The 20993-nt window shown below is 41.8% G+C and overlaps 1 protein-coding gene across 1 annotated transcript in view; it reads right to left on the bottom strand.

Moving 5' to 3' along the window:
• Positions 1-20993, bottom strand: part of LOC128507007 (adhesion G protein-coupled receptor E3-like) — a 40805-nt gene that overhangs the window by 2489 nt on the left and 17323 nt on the right. The window contains exons 6-16 of the mRNA XM_053477622.1: positions 19808-19911; positions 17970-18128; positions 17070-17147; positions 16759-16942; positions 16160-16332; positions 15911-16069; positions 13329-13529; positions 7143-7375; positions 5746-5812; positions 5350-5622; positions 1933-2045 (exon numbers count right to left, since the gene is read on the bottom strand). Of these exons, the coding sequence (XP_053333597.1) occupies positions 1938-2045; positions 5350-5622; positions 5746-5812; positions 7143-7375; positions 13329-13529; positions 15911-16069; positions 16160-16332; positions 16759-16942; positions 17070-17147; positions 17970-18128; positions 19808-19911 (1739 nt within the window). The 3' untranslated portion in view covers positions 1933-1937. The remainder of the gene's footprint in view (positions 1-1932; positions 2046-5349; positions 5623-5745; positions 5813-7142; positions 7376-13328; positions 13530-15910; positions 16070-16159; positions 16333-16758; positions 16943-17069; positions 17148-17969; positions 18129-19807; positions 19912-20993) is intronic.

Here is a 20993-nt window from a genome sequence, read left to right as displayed (position 1 = left end):
GGTGATGTATTTTGTTTTTCATTTTTACCTGTAGTCTGCATGTTCCTTTTGTTGGGATGTGCTGTCCATTATAGGCTTTGAGTCGCACTGCTTTCAGGCTTATTCGTGGCATAAGTTTCATTGCTCTGGCATCAGGCTCTGAGATCAGATTGACTTTTGCGCCAGTGCCTAGCTTAAGTGACACGATAACTCCATTAATTCCCAGAGCTGTCATCCACTTGTCCTGTGCAACAGTATTAACATCAGTCTGTTCTGGTATTTCCTGACTAGAATCAGCCTGCTCCACCATGCCAATAAAAAATGTGTCACTGAGATCGGTTTCCTCCACTGCATGGACACGCTCCATCTGACTCTGTTTGGCTTAGGAAAAGCACTGTTTGGCAAAATGATTCTGTCCTTTACATTTAGCACAGACTTACGCTGTGCCGTACACTGGACACTGCTTTGGGGGGTGTCTTCTACCACATCTCTTGCAATAAACAGTTCTTTCTCCTTTTGTTGCCTCATTTTACTCATTCCGCATCTTCTCTGTTACTGCAGCTACAGCTGAACTGTCAATTCCACTTGTCTTTGCAGTTTCATAAAATGTTTTAGCATGCTGAAGTGCTATTTCACTGGCATGACATATACGCACAGCATCATTTAGGGTAAGCTCAGTCTCTCTGACTTTTTTATCAGTGATGCCAAATACAATTTGATCACGAAACATAGAGTCCTGCAGCTGTCCAAAATTGCATGTTTTTGCTTTCAACTTTAAATCCATTAAGAAACTGTCAAAAGTCGAGGGTGCCTACAAGTAGAGGGTAAATCTCTGTTTAAACATTCTCCATTCGCAATCGATATTCCCTGTTCACAGCATCAGGCGGTTTTAACACTTTCCATGACGATGGGTGTCAGTGATCATCACCACTCCTGGTACCATGTAATGTTTCTTATTAAATAAAAGAAAACTGCAAAATGGAATTTTATTATATTTTCAGGACAGGAACACAAGCAGCAGCAACTTCAGGCTTTTTTTCCAGGTAATTCCACGCACCCTCTCAGTGTGACTACTGACACCTAGTGGTCAGATTAGTACTGGCAACTCAAATACATTCTATCACAACAAACATGATATGGATAAAAATTTTAAGAAAAGTTCGCGAGATCTCTCAAAACTTGACTCTTAGCGTTGCCGATTTGGTCCAGCAGGTGGCAGCAATACTCTTAAAAGCTTGATCCTTGTCCGTGTAATATCGGACAAGGTATACGGGGGTAGGGAAACAGCATGGAAAGTTTGCCGCCCTTTTCGTATTTTGGAGTCACATGGTCTCAATTTCTTTTCCTCATATGTCCCGTTTTTTCTCTCTCTCTCCAGTTTCCTCCCACGTGTCTCATATCCCTGTATTTTTTTTTCCCCACTTAATAATTTTTTTTTAACACTATACGGGAATGTGTAAATAACTCCCAGCCGAGTTTCTGTAATGTGCAAGTAGTGTTGGTGAATGATTGTTTGTACGGTTCCCAGAGACAGAATCGTCTCTTCTGTAAGTTGGTGACAAATTATCAACTGTTTTTCCAGGATCTGGTGGTCCTCTGAATGTTCTCGTGACTTCTGTGGGCTTCATGGCCAAGATCGTCATTTACAGATCTACAACCTTTAAAATGTTTGCACCATTGAAATGTTTTATAGTTACTAAGATTTTCATCACATGTGCTTTAAGTCTTCTGTAAATGTCAATCACTTTTATTCACAAATTCCTAGTTTAACTCAAATATTGAAACAGTATTACAAATACATTGCATTGCAATTTTTTATTGCATTATATAATATTTGTTTTTAAAGTTAAATTCTATGCACAATGTAGAAAATAAAGTTTTTAAGTTAAAATCATAATTAAGAATTACTGAGAAATTAAAACAAAAAAACAAAAAAACAAAGTCAGACTCAACCATAATTAGTTGTCCTGGGGCCCTTCGGATTGACTCCTGACACTACTGGAGGTTGCTACTGGATTGTGGGAAAAGTACAAAGCACACATCACTTTCTTGTACTTCTGCCTGACCTGGAAATAGATAAAGAAAGATCAAAGTAGTCAAATATAATTGATTTGGGGGGGGGGCGGGGCGGCGTTTCGGGGGTGTCTAAAGCCTATCCAAGGACACTTAGGGTATTAGGCAGGGTGACAATATATCACAGGGCACACACACATTTACACACAAACACAGATTCACACATCATGGGCAATTTGGGAATGCCAGTTACTCTAATCCTACATGCAAACTCCATGCACACAGACCTGCGGCGGTGACCAAACCCTCAACTATTTTCAGTAAATGTTATATATAAATATAAACATAAATATTATTGTTAAAAATAAAAGTGTTTAATTCAGTGTATCATGATTGTTAAAATGATCATGCCTGATTGCATTTTAGTTTAGTTGTAAAGGACCACATGCAATATTAAACATAAATGTTGCCGTTTCATACACTCACCTAAAGGATTATTAGGAACACCTGTTCAATTTCTAATTAAATTAAATGAACCTCAAAAGAATTATTTAAATACATTTAAAGGTTGTTATGTTACCTGACTATTGCTGAGGGGTATTAGAACGCATCTCTTAAATAAATTTGTTATATATATATATATATATATATATATATATATATATATATATATATATATATATATATATATATATTTTTTTTTTATTTATATATTTTTTTTATTATAATATTAATTACTATAGTAACATCTATGGTGTTACGGGTCAAATTTGACCCATATATATTTATTTCAAAGAAAAAGGCAAAAAAATATTTTCAAAAATAACTTTAATATAAATGGAAAACTAAACAAGTAAATCTCAATGTGGATTTGCAAGGTCAAACAAACAACGAACAATTAAGCAAATCAAACCAATAGAAATTAGGCACTAGTTTCAAAAAACATCTTTGTGTGCAAGAACATGCATGTGTGGCAAAAAGTGACACTTTTGGTGTGTTCTTTGCAAATCTATTTTTTGCAGTAGAAGCAGAGTACGTTTGTCTTTCTGTCTTTATTGCTAGGGCAGACCTGACACCGCTTTCTTTTAGAATCAGGTGGCCTCAGTGGGGTTGTGGCTGTGGCTATGTAGGTTGTTGTTAAGGCAGTGCTGGCCGAAGAGGATGCTGGCACTGATGCTCTTTGTGTTGCTGATGGTGTGGAAGGAGTGCTACGTGAGCTCTGCAGCTGTCTGACCAAGGCTGCAGCGGCTGGGCAGTGGCAATGTCATTTCACATGTCGCCATGAACATTTTTTTTTATTCAAGGTTTGTCATAGCAATCATGACTTTCTTTAGTGACAATGGCATAAACAGATCAAAACATGTCTTGATGTCACTTACTCTCGTCACAGCAATCCTTGTGATTCCAGGGGTCATCTTAATGACATTTGCAGTAGCTGCCCTGGCATGTAAGTCAGGAGGTACTGAGCTCCAACAGATGTTACCACTTTTGGATTTGAACGTTTCAGCAGGAGTGAGTGCAGCTTCAGCATCGGTGATCTCCTCATCAGACTCATCAGATGTGTCTGTGCCTTCTGGTAGATACTCTACAATTTTTTTCCTCCTCAGAAACCTGCTGTATCATCTGTATTACTATGCTGTTCTGTGTCCTCTGCCTCATTTTCAGAAAAGATATAATCCAGAGCTTGGCTTACTGTAAATCTTCTTCTTATTTTTGACTGCTGCAAACAGGAGATGTGACTCTGCAAGTCGCCAACGCTAAACTAAATTTGTCTTACGCAAGCCTTACATGTCTGAACATGTAGTAGTTTTATGCATTTAAAAAGTAAAACGGGTCGGTGCTGACCCTAACACAAGAGGAAGGTTAAAAGACGCAGTGCATAAAATTTGCCATGTGATTATTTTCAGCTGATCCGACTTAGTGTCAAAAGTAAGGAAAAAATAATTGTGTATGCCCTGTTTAGACAGTGCTAGTAGAGAGAGGGCTATCTGAATGCTTCAACTTGATGCATTAAGATGGTTTGGAGTTGCTAGGCTATGGAACAGATTCTTGGAAGGACACCAAGACAACATCATCTTTTTTGAATTCCAGTTTATTTGCATACAGTGGAACTTAATTATTAATTTGACATATACATTTTGTAAGAAATTTGTCCATTTGTCCATGGGTATGTTAGCAACATCCAAGGACAAACCATTTTAAATTTGTGTGAAAATACACTGTAATGTATTTGTCTTTTTTTGTTTTTGCCATGTTTCCTGAAATAAAAGTTTGAGTCTATTCTAATACCAAAAAAGTTCAATAGAATAAATATTTTAATCGCTTTACCTATGATGACATCTATATCAAAAGGGGTGACCAGTGGTTTTAGCTAAAAATATTTATTTTGTAGTAGTGGGTAAGGGTACAGAAACCTCGGATTGCGAGTCTGCAAGTGTTCCACAAGAGTATCGAGTATCATGTATCACGCATGCGCTTCTTGTTTTGACGCCGAGTGTCACGTGATCACAACTGAGCCAACGGTTTTTCTTTCTCTTGTGCTGAGGAATTGTGGGTAATCGTCTCCCCCACTGTGACCATATGTGTGTCCTCCCGATATCCCCCTCATCTTTCCTCTGAAGATGTCCAAAACATCTTGATCTGACCTCTCTGTCTTTGTCCCCAAACTGGCACATATACCCTTTAATATTTAATATACGCATCCCTTTAATATACGCATTCCTAATCCTGTCCTTCCTTGTCAAGGTACACAAATCCTGTATTTGAGTAAAAGTAGAGATACCCTATGTAAAATAAAACTCAAGTATAAGTAACATTCCTCAGTTTACACTTCTATTTGAGTAAAAGTACAAAGTATCAAAGGTAATGAGCTTGTATAAGTCACTCTGTACCTTTTTTTTTTCTTTTTGTTGTTTTTGCTACTTTTCCAAGTACTACGCACAATGCCAAAATTTTGTAAAGGAAAAGTAGTGATATTTGCTATAGGATGTAGTGGAGTAAAAAAAAAAGAATCCTCAAAAAAAACTACTCAAGTAAATAACTGATACATGAAATGAAGTACAGTAATGAAGTAAATTTACCAAGGCACTGTATAATTATTTAGTGTGTGTCACTCTCCCACATGAAATTTCCCCTTTCTTTGCTTTTACTCATGTTTGCCAAAATAAATTTGATTCAATTTTGATTCAAACTTCTGAACTCACTTTTTACATCTTTAACATTGTCTCAAACATGGATGTTAACAACAAAGTTGTATTCAATTTTAACATTAATTTTGTCTTTAAGACATTAACCCCCCCCAAACATATGTAAGTATCAGGGTAGGTGAGATATTAAATGAGACAGGTGAGCACTGACCTCTTGGTTGAGAAGGCAGTGGACAAGAAAGATGAAGGTGCCCTGCTGGGAGTTAAGCAACTGGAAGGTGTTATATAAAACTCCATTCCTGCTGGGGATATACAGGAGGATCCAGTAACAAACCAGTATAACAAACTGGCTCAGGCTTCTCAACATCAGACACCTTATGAGATTCTTCTCAGAGGTGTTACTCATTCTAATGACTTCATTATTTATGTGTTTGTAAATGAATATCATGATGATGTTGATAATGAGATAAGGCATAAAGTTTACCTGCAGAAAGAAATTAAAAATCAAATATACAGTACAGGTGGTAATTAAGCTGTGGGAAAAAGTTTAACACCTCTAGATTTAATTACTAGTAGTAATCATTCATGTGGTTTTAAAACTACTTACTGTAATTGTGAAAAGAAGAGGACCTGCAAAAGTAAAGATTGATAATCCGTCTGGAGTCAGCCAGCATCTACATAAAGAAAAATACACAATGCATAAAAATGCTATAAGGAACATAGAACTGCTGTTACAGTAAAATAGTTAGTCACAAGTGATGAAGTGGAGTCACTATTTTCACTTTAAGATTAAATCAATTCCTACAGTAATACTACTACTACTACTACTACTAATAATAATAATAATAATAATAATATGTGCTTTATTTCTGTTATGCACTGGAGACTTTGTCCATAAATATTAAATAAACATCTTTTTTTTTCAATGTTTATAAAAGTGTACAAGTTTGTGTCGCACAGCTCCTTATGAATTCAAGTTAAGCACTGCCAAGTTGCCATGTTTAGCCCTTGACCAAGGCCCTTAACCTTGTCTACTCCAAAGGGACTGTATCCTGACTGATCCTGTGCTCTGTCCCCAGATTCCTTCCTGGGATATATGAATGGTTGGAGATCATGTCCATTAATGCCCTGTGTGTCTCTTTGCCATGCGTCTGGTGTCTGGGGACTGTTCTCGACTGATGTTGACAGCTGTTTGTCTGAGGACTTGGCTTGGCTGCAATCGCTCGATAGTTCAGGACTGGAATTTCCTACAAGTCTACCTGAGTCTCCAATAACTGGACTCCATATTAACATCAACTGTTATACTTAACTGCCTGCCACCTAACTAACAGTGTGAATGCAGATCAATTCCTGCTCTCTGTTTCACCCAAATGAGGATGGGTTCCCTGTTGAGTCTGGTTCCTCTCAAGGTTTCTTCCTATTGCCATCTCAGGGAGTTTTTCCTTGCCACTGTCACCCTCGGCTTGCTCACCATCCAATCATTTTAATTCATACACATTCACATTCCATAGAAACTTCAATAATTCTTTTGATTGTGTAAAGCTGCTTTGCGGCAATGACAATTGTCAATAGCGCTATACAAATAAAATTGAATAAAAAATGAATAAAGAATTTCACTGTGCTGTAAGTGTACTGTATATGTGACAAATAACTAAGTCTTAATCTCCTTTCAAAACCGTGAGGTTTAATATGGACTCCCCCCCATTACAGCTTTTGCAGGATGCTTGAGCTCTTCCACTCAAACCTTAACACACCATGTTGCCATGAATCTGGCTTTGGGGATCTCACACGTGCATCGTGATGTTGGACAATGGTTTGGACCTTTTGGCCTACAGCATACAGAGTCATTCTAGACAACTGTGCGCTTCCACCTTTGTGGGAGCAGTTTGGGCAAGACCCATAGACAGACAGATGTAATAATCAGGTATTGGTAGACCTTGGTCATATGGTTTATTCACCTGTGAGTTTCAAGTACACTACAGTCAGAGCTATAATTACACTCACTCTTCATCGACATAATCTTTAGGAAAGCGAACACCAGACATGCCCAGTACTCCCAGAGGAATTAGGTATCCAATCACAGTTAACCATGGCCAGCTAAGCACCTCCCCTGGGTTTGATCTGGTCTCTAACAGGTTCTTCATAAATATGTAGAGCAGAACAGCTTCAATGAACATCCACACGAAAATGGACATTAAGAAAAACCACTGGAGACCAGCCAGTGCTGCACGCAGTTCCTGAGGAGAGAGAGAGAGAGTTGAGTTTTATACACCCTTTATTGTTGTCAAGAACTAACCTGAGATGACCAGAAGACGTAGCTTTAGCAGTTAGCCCTGTGTAGCGTGACTGGTAAACCCAAACGCGGAGTGACACAAATAGGCAGGATAATCACGCAGTTAGTCTAAGGACTCTCACGATTGGGGAGCAAGGGAAAGACACAATCTAACCCGCGTCCTATAAATACACACTCAGCGAGAAAGCGAAACCAAAAGGTGAGTACTCACAGTTAGATGACCGCAAACGAGGCAACATCGGGCAACTCAATGACTGAGCGTTGTACTGTGGTTTGTTTACTCCTTTTATACTTCCTGGTTTGCGACCGCCTTACTTCCGGGTCCTAGTGCCGGTCGCGGCTTGAGTGTGCATGACAGTACCCCCCTGTCCAGGACTGGCTCCTGACGGTCCTGGGGTGGAGAATACCCGACGACGGTAGTCTCGAATGAGTTCGGGGTCGAGGATGAACCGGGCCGGAATCCACGATCGTTCCTCGGGGCCGTAGCCTTCCCAATCGACCAGGTACTGGGTGCCTCTGCCTCGAGGGCGTGAATCGAGGATCCGACGCACGGTGTAGGCGGGACCACCGTCAATGATGCGGGGAGGAGGAGCAGGGGGGGTGGGTGGAATCATAGGAGAGGTGATAAGGGGTTTGAGTTGAGATGTGTGGAAAACCGGGTGGATCCGGAGCGCCGCAGGCAGCTGGAGCCGGTAGGGGACAGGGTTTATCCTTAGGGTGATGCGGTATGGTCCTATGAAGCGAGGTGAGAGTTTCCTGGATTCGGTATGAAAGGTGGAGGTTCTTTGTGGATAACCATACCTTGTCACCTACTCTGTACAAACGTCCCGGAGGGTGTCAACGGCGGTGTTGAGTGGTATATTGTTGATTGGCCTTCTGGATAGCGAGGTTGGCTTGGTTCCAGAGCCGTCGACACCTACGGACCAACTGTTGGGCTGATGGTACGTCGACCTCCGGTTCTTGATGGGCAAACATCGGAGGTTGGAAACCATAGCATACCTCAAATGGGCTTAGATTGGTGGCTGAGGAGACGTGTAGGTTGTGGGAAAGTTCTGCCCATGTGAGGTAGTGGGCCCAGGAGCGCTGGCGGTCAGCCAAAAACATCTTAGGTAGCGCTCCAGTTGTTGGTTGGTCCGTTCCGTCTGACCATTAGTCTGAGGATGGTATCCAGATGACAGACTACTGGTGGAGTTGATCAGACGGCAGAAGGCCTTCCAGAACCGGTCGGTGAACTGGGGCCCCCTGCCCGAGACGATGTCTTTGGGGAACCCATGCAGGCGGACTACGTGTTCCAGTATTAGCTCAGCGGTGGATTTGGCTGATGGGAGTCCGGTGAGGGCCACCAGGTGCACAGCCTTGGAGAACCGGTCAACAATGGTGAGGATGGTGTTCTTCCCTTCGGAAACCAGCAGGCCCGTGATGAAGTCCAGGGCGATGTGCGTCCAGGGCCGCCGAGGAACAGAAAGTGGTTGAAGCTCTCCCGGGGGTGGCTGATTGGTGTCCTTGGCCCTGACGCACACCGGGCACGCCTGGATGAACTCGATGATGTCCCTTCTCATGGACGGCCACCAGAACGCCCGTTGGATGAACGAGAGGGTCCTTCTCGTCGCTTGGTGTCCGGCGACCGCGGAGGAGTGGCCCCATTGGAGGACGTCTGATCTCACGTTCTGGGGTACGTAGAGTCGTCCAGGCAGCACGCCTGCCAGCCCGGCCTCTGCGGCCTGTGCCTCACGGACCCTTGTCTCCAAGTTCCACTGAAGAGGTGCGATGATCCGGGAAGCGGGGATGACAGGCATGGGATCCGCCCGGGGAAGGTCTTCGTCATGTTGTCTTGAAAGTGCGTCGGCCTTGGTGTTTTTGGACCCCGGGCGGTACGATAGGTGGAAATCGTACTGTTCGAAAAATAGAGCCCACCGTGCCTGTCGTGGATTCAGTTGTCTTAAGTTCCTGATGGTGATGAGGTTCTGATGGTCGGTCCAGACGATGAACGGCTCACTGGCGCCCTGGAGCCAGTGACGCCATTCCTCCAAGGCCCACTTTATGCCCAGCAGTTCGCGGTCCCCTACCCCGTATCGCTGCTGAGTGGGGTTGAATTTTTTGGAGAAGAAACCACACGGGTGCAGTTTCTGGTCTGGACCTCGTTGAGAGAGAACGGCGCCGGCGCCCACATCCGACGCGTCCACCTCCACAACGAAAGGTTGGTTGGCGTCTGGGTGGAGAAGGATGGGAGCGGTGGTGAAACGATGACACAGATCTTGGAAGGCGGAGATGGCAGCAGGTGTAATCCGAAACGGGTGAAGCGAGGGCCTGGTCAAAGCAGTTAATGGTGCTGCAACTGTACTGTAGCCCCGGATGAAGCGACGATAGAAGTTCGCAAACCCCAGAAAACGTTGAAGCTGTTTGAGGGTCCTGGGTAGGGGCCAGTGACGCACAGCTTCGAGCTTCTGAGGATCCATGGCCACACCCTGGGGCGAGATGACAAAACCCAGGAACGTGGTGGAGTGCTTGTGGAAAGCACATTTTTCCAGCTTGCAGTACAGTTGGTGAGCGAGCAATCTCTTTAGAACCGCCCGAACATGTTGGATGTGCTCCTGGAGGTTATGGGAATAAATGAGGATATCGTCCAGGTAGACGAACACCCATCGGCCCAGCATGTCTCTGAGGACGTCATTAATAAATTGTTGGAAGGCCGAGGGTGCGTTGCAGAGTCCAAAGGGTATGACCAGGCTCTCGTAGTGTCCAGTGGGGGTGATGAACGCCGTCTTCCACTCATCGCCCTCTCTGATACGCACTAAGTTGTAGGCGCTCCGGAGGTCCAACTTCGTGAAAATGGTGGCACCAGAGAGGGCGTCCAGGGCAGAGTTGTTGAGTGGCAGCGGATGTCGGTTCTTTATTGTGATCTTGTTTAGCCCCCGATAGACGACACATGGGTGAAGTTCGCCCCCTTTCTTCTTCACGAAGAAAAACCCCGCGGCGGCTGGTGAGGAGGAGGCCCGGATAGTACCGTGGCGCAGGGCGTTGGCGACATACTCCTCCATAGCTTGTGTCTCGGTGGTCAATAGAGAGTAGAGATGGCCGCGGGGGGGGGCGGAGCCTGGCTGAAGTTCAATCGCCAGGTCGTATGGGCGATGAGGTGGTAGGTGAGTGGCTCTTTTTTTGCAGAATACTTCAGCCAGGTCTCGATACTCAGGTGGAATGGCGTCGGTGTCGACGTCGGGGACCTCGGACTCCTTGGAACACGTCCCAGCCGGTGCCCGGAGGCAGAGCTCGGTGCAGGTCGGCCCCCACTGAAGGATCCGGTTCTGTGCCCATGAGATGAGAGGGTCGTGCTGCAGTAACCAGGGATAACCGAGGATGACCGGAGGTGATGAGATAGGTGTGAGGAAAAACTGTAGCTGTTCGTGATGCTGATCGATGATGAAAGAGAGAAGTTGGGTCTGGTGAGTGATGGGGCTGGATGACAGGGGCCGACCGTCGACGGAGGTGATGTGAAGCGGCTGGGATAACACCTCGATCTTTACCCCCATTTCTTTGGCATACGTGGAGTCAATGAAGTTTCCCGCGGCACCGGAATCGATGAACGCGGTACTTCGGACCCATTTGTGGCCAAATTGGAGGGTTACCTGAACCGTGAGACGCGAAGTGGTGGTGTGGGTGGTGGTGGAGAGGTGGATGGCGCCCGGTGAGACTCTCCCCTTGTTCACCGGGGCTGCGCGTTTCCCGGGCGTAGCGGGCAGATCGCCCGGTGATGGGCCGCTGACCCACAATAGGCACACAGATCCTTCTCGGAACCGGCGTTCTCGTTCTGTCACGGTTAGGGAGGCGCGTCCTAATTGCATGGGTTCCCCGGCTCCGGTGTTAACCACGGCAGGAGGTGGAGATCCGACAGGTTCAGTGATGGCGGGAGTGAAGGTGGTGGATGGTCGAGGTGACGTGTAGGCGTGGATTGGAGCAGGCGGCAGGGTCCTCGGGGCTGGCTTCGGACGAGAGAGGAGGCGCTGGTCGATGCGGAGGGCGAGCTGGATTAGCCCCTCCAGTGTGGCGGGGAGTTCTCGTCAGGCCAGTTCATCTTTGATGCGTGAAGCCAGTCCCTCGTAGTAGGATGTCCGGAGCGCGGCATCTCCCCAGGCTGTCTGTACTGCGAGGGTGCGGAATTTGGCAGTATAGCGACTCACGGACAATCCTCCCTGCCGCAGGTGGTAGAGCTTTGTGTCGGTCTCCACCTCGCCCGCAGGATGTTCAAAGGTGAGTCTGAGCTGGCTGGTGAATTCGTTGTAAGAATGGGCGGTATCTGTGTCTGCTCGAAGCACTGCCGTGGCCCACTCAGCTGCCTGCCCGGAAGACAACGATACGAGAAGAGCAATGTGGAGCCGATCGGTGGAGTACTTGGTGGCGTTGAACTCAAACACCAGATCTAATGCTGTCAAGAACACATTACATCTTCCGTCCGTGCCGTCCCATTTATCTGGTAGAGCTAGAAAGACATCTGAAGGGGGGGAGGCGGGGGAGGCGTCGCTGCGGCCGCCGCGACGGGTGGCCTGCTCGTCGCGTCAGCAACAGCCTCGCGGAGATCCGCGTTCTCCCGCCGGAGCTCCGCCACCTCGCGGCGCAAGGCCGCGACGTCTTGGACGCTCTGACGCAGAGTAGCGAGCTCTCCGGTTAGCTGATTGATGAGCGCGGCATGCTGATCCACCACACCGCAGAGACGCGCATGCTCTGCTGGGTTCACCGCGGAAGGCTCAGTCATTCTGTCAAGAACTAACCTGAGATGACCAGAAGACGTAGCTTTAGCGGTTAGCCCTGTGTAGCGTGACTGGTAAACCCAAACGCGGAGTGACACGAATAGGCAGGATAATCACGCAGTTAGTCTAAGGACTCTCACGATTGGGGAGCAAGGGAAAGACACAATCTAACCCGCGTCCTATAAATACACACTCAGCGAGAAAGCGAAACCAAAAGGTGAGTACTCACAGTTAGATGACCGCAAACGAGGCAACATCGGGCAACTTAATGACTGAGCGTTGTACTGTGGTTTGTTTACTCCTTTTATACTTCCTGGTTTGCGACCGCCTTACTTCCGGGTCCTAGTGCCGGTCGCGGCTTAAGTGTGCATGACAATTGTGAGACTATTTTTTCGGTTTTGTGCATATTATATATATATATATATATATATATATATATACACACACTATGTATACACATATGCACACACATACCTTTACACACACACAAACACACACACTAATGTATTAACATATGTACCCCATATGTATCTTTGATAAATGGGGGGACGTTAGAGATCACCACTCACGTTGCTGGACCAAACAGATGGGTAATCTAGACCGGGCCACCTGTCACCTGTATGCCATTTTTAAATAGAGTGCTTACAAGTTTTTCTTGGGTGAGGAAGACTACCACCGCCTTGTTCATCCGGGAGGCAGAGTAGATATTTTCATATCCGACCTGCTCTCCCACCATTAACACTATCTCTTCCACCTGTACTTCGTCCTCCGGCACGCACCTATCACCATGCCGGAGAGACAGAGTCTCCTTACCGGCCTTAGAGGCCATGGTGCCCTGCTCACTCTCTCTCACTATAAAGTTTTGATCTTTTTAAGTGCTAACATTCACTGATTAAAAGAAAAAAAATAATAATAAATTTAAAAAAAAATTGGCAAGAGGCCAAACAGCCTTCCACACGCTCCCTCGCACCCAGCGGATGCGCACAGATAGAGAGAGAGAATATCTTAAGAAACAAACATGTTAATTCTTAACAGATGTGAGAAATAAAACACTTTGAATGTGCCATTATAGAAGATGATTAGTGTTGCTGCTAAATATCTTTTCTATACTATGAGGTAAACATACTGATGAATAAGCATGTGATAAAAACTTACCAGGGGGTGTATATGGGCCAGGAAAAGAGTTCTGATCAGGCTGAGAAGGTGAAACAGGAGAAGGTTTATACACAGGTTTATCAGAGCTGCGTTGGTCACTGGGTTTCGGGAATAAAAGCTGAAAGTCAGTATGGACAAGATCAGAAATATGAGTCCTACTATGAGAGCCACTGCAATGAGCATGATCATGACCCGGTCACTCTGCAAAAAAAAACAGTGCTTGTCATGAGTTAAAGGTACAGTAGAAGAACTACTTTGTGCAATGTTAAAATATTTGTCCTGTTTAGTTAATTTATTTTTGTGGAACCTACTTTTGTCATGAGCATGCCACATGTCACATTTTACTCTGTGCTATAATATGATTCTATATAGTCTTATGCAAACCTTTAGACACCCCTTGATAAATAACAGATTTTAATTTAAAAGATGTTAACACAGTCTCTCTTGGAAATGGAAAAACATGCATGATTTTTTAAGCAAGCACTGATGCATAGTTACTTTTTATGTCATAAATTGAACAAAGATAAAAAAAAAAATTGTGCCACTGTGGAAAATGTTTGTCCACCCTACATAATCAGTACTTAGTAACACCTCCTCTGGCAGATATCACAGCTTGCAAATGCTTTGTATATCCAGCTAAAAGTCTTTGAATTCTTGTACTTTGGATTTTCTCCCATTCTTCCTTGCAAAAGGCCTCTAGTTCTGTAATATTATTTGGTCGTCTTACATGCACTCTTTTAAGATCTACTCACAAACGTTCAGTGATGTTGAAATCAGGGGACTGTGATGGCCATTCCAAAACCTTCAGCTTGCGTCTCTTGAAGTTTTCCATAGTGGATTTCGAGGTATGTTTAGGATTATTGTCCTGTTGTAGAAGCCACCCTCTTTTCAGCTTCAGCTTTTTTACAGATGATGTGATGTTTGCTTCCAATATTTGCTGGTATTTAGTGGAATCCATTCTTCCCTCCACCCGTGCAGTGTTTCCTGTGCTACTGGCTGCAACAAAACTCCAATGCATAGTTGGTAAGGTGTTCATGAAATGCTGCTCCTTTTTTTTCTCCAAACATGCCTTTGCTGATTGTGGCCAAAGAGTTCTATTTTAACTTCATCAGTCCACAGCACTTGTTTCCAAAACACGTCAGGCTTCTGTAGATGTTCTGTTGCATACTTTTGACGTTGGATTTTATGATGGGGACGCAGGTAAGGTTTTCTTCTGCTGACTCTTCCATGAAGGTTTTGTCAGTGCAAACATCGCTGCATAGTGAAACGGTGCACCACCACTCCTGAGTCTGCTAAATCTTCCTGCAGGTTTTTTGCAGTGAAATGGGGGTTTTGATTTGTCTTTCTGACCAGTTTCCCTGAACTGCCATCTCTTAATTACATTTCTCACACTCCAAAAACTGCTGGTTAAAAAACAACCCAACCTTAACCCAGCTGCTGGGTCACTACTGGACAGAACACACGCTGGATTGTTTTGACCCAAGTGCTGGGTTTAACCATTTAACCCAGAATTCTGGGTTGTTCATCTGACCCAACCAGTGGGTAAAACTAACACTCTTGCTGGGTTAAATGTTAAAGAGCTGGGTAATTTTATTTGACCCAAGCAGTGGGCAAAAATCACTCTTCCTGGGTTGACACATTCCATTTGATTTATTATTATATATTAAAAAAAGACCCAAAAATATAGACGACTTTACTGTAAAGGGTTTCGACCCTTCTTTGCACGGGCAGCACCATTAAGCACGGACACGAAGCGAGGTCTTACGGGAAAAGGGGTAATTTATTTAGGAAAAAAATGGGATAGGAAAAGGAGGGAGGATGAAAAGAATGTGCATATGCACCTCTGTACTCGTGTCCATCAATCTGTATTCTGGAGAAACATCAGCTGTGTAGTTAACATCAAAGACAAAAAAAATCCTTTAAAACAAACATCGATGGCCTCCACCAAAGAGTCTGTCTCAATAGCATTGCCTCCAAGAATGGGAAAGGTCTGTCCGGTCCCTTTTGTCTCATCCCCAAGGCACAAAACAATGCTGGAACAATGCTCCAGACATCTCCATATTTTGCAGATATCATTCCCATCATTCTTGCTTAAACAATTCTTAAAACTACATTTCGTGACACAATAACAGTAATATTTCAAATATTTTGAGCGCTGCCATCTGGAGAAACCAGAGAATAAAGGATAAACCAGTTTTTGGGTCAAAATAACCCAACTAGGTGTTCATTTGTAAATGACCCACTACATCTCATCTGACCCAACATAGAGCAACCAAATGATGTGTTTAATGTACCCAAAATAACCCAGAATTTTGACCTAGCATAAACAACCCAACCATGTGTTTACAGAAACAACCCAATTCCACAGTGCAAGAGAGAGAAAAACCATTGGCTCAGTTGTGATCACGTAACGTCTGGCGTCAAAACAAGAAGCATATGTGTGATACATGATACTCTGTACTCGTAAACCAAGACTTGTTCAAGTCAAAATTTATTTAAAAAATCTTTGCATGTCTTGCGGAACACTCGCAAACCGCGCTACTCGCAATTTGAGGTTTCAATATATATATAAATTATCTTACTCTACATGGGTCGGTCTGCATGATGAGAGCAAACGTAGACAGTTGATTACAAGAGCACACTGTGTGAGTATTGTTAGTCTGTATGATGTTACAAATGTCTTCCTGGAGAGTAGCTTTATTCCAGTCCACACAGGAGAGGATGCCTTCAGGGTCTAACTCCTTGTTGGATAGAAGAAAGAGAGCAAAATGAAAATCTGACAAATGAAAAAAAAAAAAATAATAATCCTTGCTCAAGAAAAGGTGACGTACACTGATGTGTTTGAAGGTGATGTTGACAGCGTTGGTGAGGTTTGTGTTGGTGGTTTTGAGAAGTGACACCAACACCACGGTGGACATCATGGTATTATTTGTGCTTGTATTTGTCTGAAAAGTGGGTTTCAGGAGGTTTCCCAAGTTGGTGTAACTCAGGAAAGCCACAGCAGCTGATTGTGATGTCATAACAAAATCAAATTAAGTGTAAAAAAAAAGGTACATATGAAAAATATTTAATTTATTGAATTGAGTTCTTCAACTTTTAGAACATGAATGATGGTTTCCAAAACATTATTGTATATATTTAAGCCAAAAATTAAAAATCATGTTAACATTTATTCAAACGCAATCTTAAAATGTGAAAGGTTAACTCCCTTACTGTTGTTTGAAATTTGGACAAGATTAATATCCATAAAAGCATTTTCTGTACCAAATTGAGGAATTTTAGTGATGAGGGGATTCGATCCAGCCATCAATATTTCAACGTCTAGAAAAAAATAACGTTAGTGAAGTTCTAGCTTGCTTATGTTAGAAAATAGTTTACCCTAAAAGTGTTTAAACTGTAGCTGAGATGCTCCGTAATATATCCGACATACCCAAATTTGTGAGAGACAAGCTGATTTTGCTGGAGTTGTCACTAGTCATCACCAGTGATGCTACCAGTGTTTCACTTACTTTTAATACAAGATTTGCATATTGTATTAGATAATTTTTGTCACGAACGCTGGCTATCACACGGGTTGTTAGAGTCATTATGATCTTTAGATAATTTTTCACAATCTAATCAACAACCAGAGAAGTTCCCATGAGTACACATGCAAGTTCATATTTAGTGGACAGAATGGTTACTGTCTAAAACACTAGACAATACTTACAATTGAGAAATAACACCATCAATGTGTCTTACCTCTTGTGGTAATTTCTCAGGTATGTTAACAAGTATTTGATTCAGGAAATTTTTTGCACATGGTCCCGACAAATAATCCTACATAAAATAAAGTTATATTTGTAAACACTAGTATGCCATTAGGATAGAGTTATAGAATAAAAAAAAGCTGAAATTATATAAAAATTGTGCATTTTGTATCATGGAAGCAATCGTTTACGTTTACAAAGCTCCAGCTCGTTTTACCTGAACCACTTCCTAAAGTGGCATGCTGTTAAAGATGTTAATAAATAAATGAAATAATCCTAGAATTTAGTTAGATTGTATTATTGCAATACAGTGTATTATATAATTTATTGCACTTAATCTCATATAAGCTGTATTGTATGAAAAAAAAAATTAAGATTATAAAATGATACATAATTGAACATAATTAAGTCTTTTTGTTTGTCTTGAGTCAGGAAACATTAAGGAGGATTAAATTAACACAATGACATATTACTATACTAGCCCGAGGGGAAAACAAAAGAACTGTATTTCGTTAACAAACTGGAATGGTAAGATTCCCCAAAATTTAAGGTCTTCATGTTTTTATCCGGTTATGACACTAATGACCAGTGGTGACAAACAGAAACATTGCCATGTGACAAACTGGACAAGTCTAAGAGCACAACCGCAAATGTGGTATTGCTCTTATACAACAGTTCCACAAAGACCATTTATTATCATCAAATTATGATTTGTTTATTTATTTAACCAGTTTACTCCAATAAGACAAAGCTTTGGTTTCAATATATACTGCTTTTTACAATAAGCTAAATTTTATTTTTTTTTTTTATGCTGAATGTTTAATTGAAAATATGACTTTCCTGGTTACATGGACTAATGTATATATGCACAGTGGGTATACAGATCTCTTACAATGCATGGATCAGTCTGCATGATGAGCATGATGGAACCCACACGATCACATGAGCACACAGTGTGTCTAGTGTTGGTCTCTGTGATATTACACATATCGTCTTTCCATTTGTCTCCTTCCAAGTACATACAGGAGAGTATGTATTCTGGCGCTAAGTGCTGGCCAAAATTAAAGAAAAAAAGAACAAGAATATGTAAAGTTATTAACTCATTGATATTCATGGGCACTTAATAATAATAATAATAATAATAATAATGATGATGATGATGATGATGATGGGGTTCTTGAAGCAGGCACACTGGGTGCTAGACACAACCAACTGGGATATTTAATTATTATCTAGGAAAGACTGGAGAAAATCCACATGGACACAGTGAGAGGATGAAAAACACTCTACAGCCTGTAAATACCTGAGTAATCAATCCTGGACCCTGAAGCTAGAAACATACCCCTGAAACAATACTTATTGAGACATATTTCTAAACTTCTAAGACCAGACAATCAGAGATATTTTGTGATTTTATTTTATATTTTAAATAAAAAAATAAACAATTTAACTAAGTAATTTACAGTAAATTACACTTGATTTACATGTAGTTATTCTATAGCATTTATCCTGTACAGAGTCATGGAAGGCCCCAAGCCTATTTCAGGGGACTCGGGCCACTAAATGAGGGACACCCTGAATGGAATGCTAGTCCATTGCAAGCAGTCATACCCTAACTAAGACAGTATGGTGAAATGGCAATTAGTCAAATCTGCATGTCTTTAGACTGTGTGAGGAAACCAGAATACCTGGAGGAAACCTACCAAGCATATGGAGGACATGCAAACTCCACACACACATACCCAGGGTGGGACTTGAACCCTTGACCCTGGAGGGGATAACCACCTAAATTATTTTTTTTTTTAAATGTTTATAACAATGTAAATGTTTATTATTTAAAATATTAAATATTCTGCAGTATTTCTAGGTCCCTACAGATATACGTGACACTGGCCATGTTAACTGGTTTGTATGAAAAAAGGTCAGATTTTCCATTTCTTTTCAACAATTATGTTGAAATGTGTGTTGGGCTTTTACACAGCCATGTGGGGTCCACTCCAACTCGGATGTACACTATCAGCAAAGCAAAAAGCAGATGTTCCAGATATCAATAAACACTGAATTTCATGTATACATTTTAATGATGTATCTTTTCTCTTAAGTTGTTGTCCATAATATACAGTTGTGGTCAAAAGTATCAGGGCTACTGTTTTCTTCCTGGTGATGTTGCCAATTAGTTCTAGCATATCTGGCTGAAGAGCTGTGCAAATTAACTGAAAAATGAGTGAAAAACTCATGTGACAATGGTGTTCAGCGTCTGGAGCCATGGTCTGGATCATCTCCAGACCTAAACCCAACAGCAAACTGTTGAACAATGGTGAAGAAAACAGGGACAAAAATGTCCAAAAACATTCTCTGTAAACGATCATTAGGAAACAATGAAACTGTCATGGATCAAGTGAGTGACACCAGAGTACTGGAGATGTCTTTCTGACTCTTCGCCCAGGTAGATCCAGCATGTTTTGATATACAAGGGACATCACCATAAATATTGATTGTTGTAGAGCAATTTCATTACATTAAATGACAAATAATAATAATTAATTTTGATTGGCATTATTTGCAAATATTGAGAATGCCATTAAAACATTGAATTTCACTTTTGTCTCAATGGCCACCACTCTAATTTGTAAGGAAAGTTGTTAAATTTATTTAGAAAAGAATAATAAATATTACTTTGGCCTAATTCTTTCACATTATTTGTATCAAGACTTAGAAGAAGTAACTTACTTGGATGTGCTTAAGGGTGAAGTTGACAGGTTCAGTTAGGGTTTTGTTTTGCGTATTGGGAAGTATGGCTGACACCACTACGGACATCACAGTTTTATTTGTGTCTGTAAATGTTTTTGTAAGGTCGAAGCTAAGGTCTAGGATGCCTGCTATGTTTTTGTAGCTTATGAAGCCCACAGCAGCTGATCCTGCAATACAACAGGTTTGAGGTTCAAAGTTAAAATAGTGTTCGATAATTATATTAAAATTTTAAATAACTTTTTGTCAATGCAGATAGTAGAATTTTAAAATGGGTGGGGATTTGGTGGTGGTGGTGGTTATTTAAGAACTCTTTGGCTATTTTATAATTTATTACTATATTACTAAAATTCCTCATTTAAAACAAGTAGAATTCTGTCCAGTCTTTATTGGTATTTAAATCCCTTTATACAGCAGTTAGTTCTGACTGAGCAATCTGATTAGATAAGAGACATTCCATAAGTGGAGATAATAGTCTTTAACTGCACATGGGACATTTAATTATAAGTAGCACTTGCATTACTAGTGTTTTCCCTGCTGATAAACCAGCATAACTAATGAAAGACCAGCATGCCTGCTGAAAAATCCAGCATAGACCAACATGATTTATATACTGTACTGGGCCACCAGCAAGGTTTTGGTAGTTTAAATTGGTTACTATTTTAGCTCATTATCTTGTATTTTTAATAGCTAGTACTGAAAATAATGTGTGAGGTAAATACATTGACCATGTAGTGTTATCTTTAAATGCATTTACATAAAAAAGGCAAAAATAATCCATTTACCAAAAACATGTAAATATATTATTTTACATTTATTAAATATCTGCTGGGTTGTCGAAAAAACACAACACAAACCTTTTCTATAAATGCACTGGCAATAAATGCATATTTTAAAAAAGTAATCAATGGAAATCACTTAAAACTTAAAAAAAAAGAAGAAAAAAAACCAGCATAGACCATCATAGCTGGTCACCAGCTTGACCAGCAATTATACCAGCATATGTTGTGTTTTGGCGCTGGTATGCTGGGGACCAGCAAAATATTTTCACCCACATACCACCACCAAAACACAACATATGCTGGTATAATTGCTGGTCAAGCTGGAAATTAATAATTTTTGTCTTTTTTATGTAAATGCATTTAAAGATAACACTACACGCTCAATG

Source organism: Clarias gariepinus, chromosome 18 (genome assembly GCF_024256425.1).
Source record: "Clarias gariepinus isolate MV-2021 ecotype Netherlands chromosome 18, CGAR_prim_01v2, whole genome shotgun sequence".
NCBI classification, from domain to species: domain Eukaryota; kingdom Metazoa; phylum Chordata; class Actinopteri; order Siluriformes; family Clariidae; genus Clarias; species Clarias gariepinus.
This window is presented reverse-complemented; position numbering and strand designations above follow the sequence as displayed.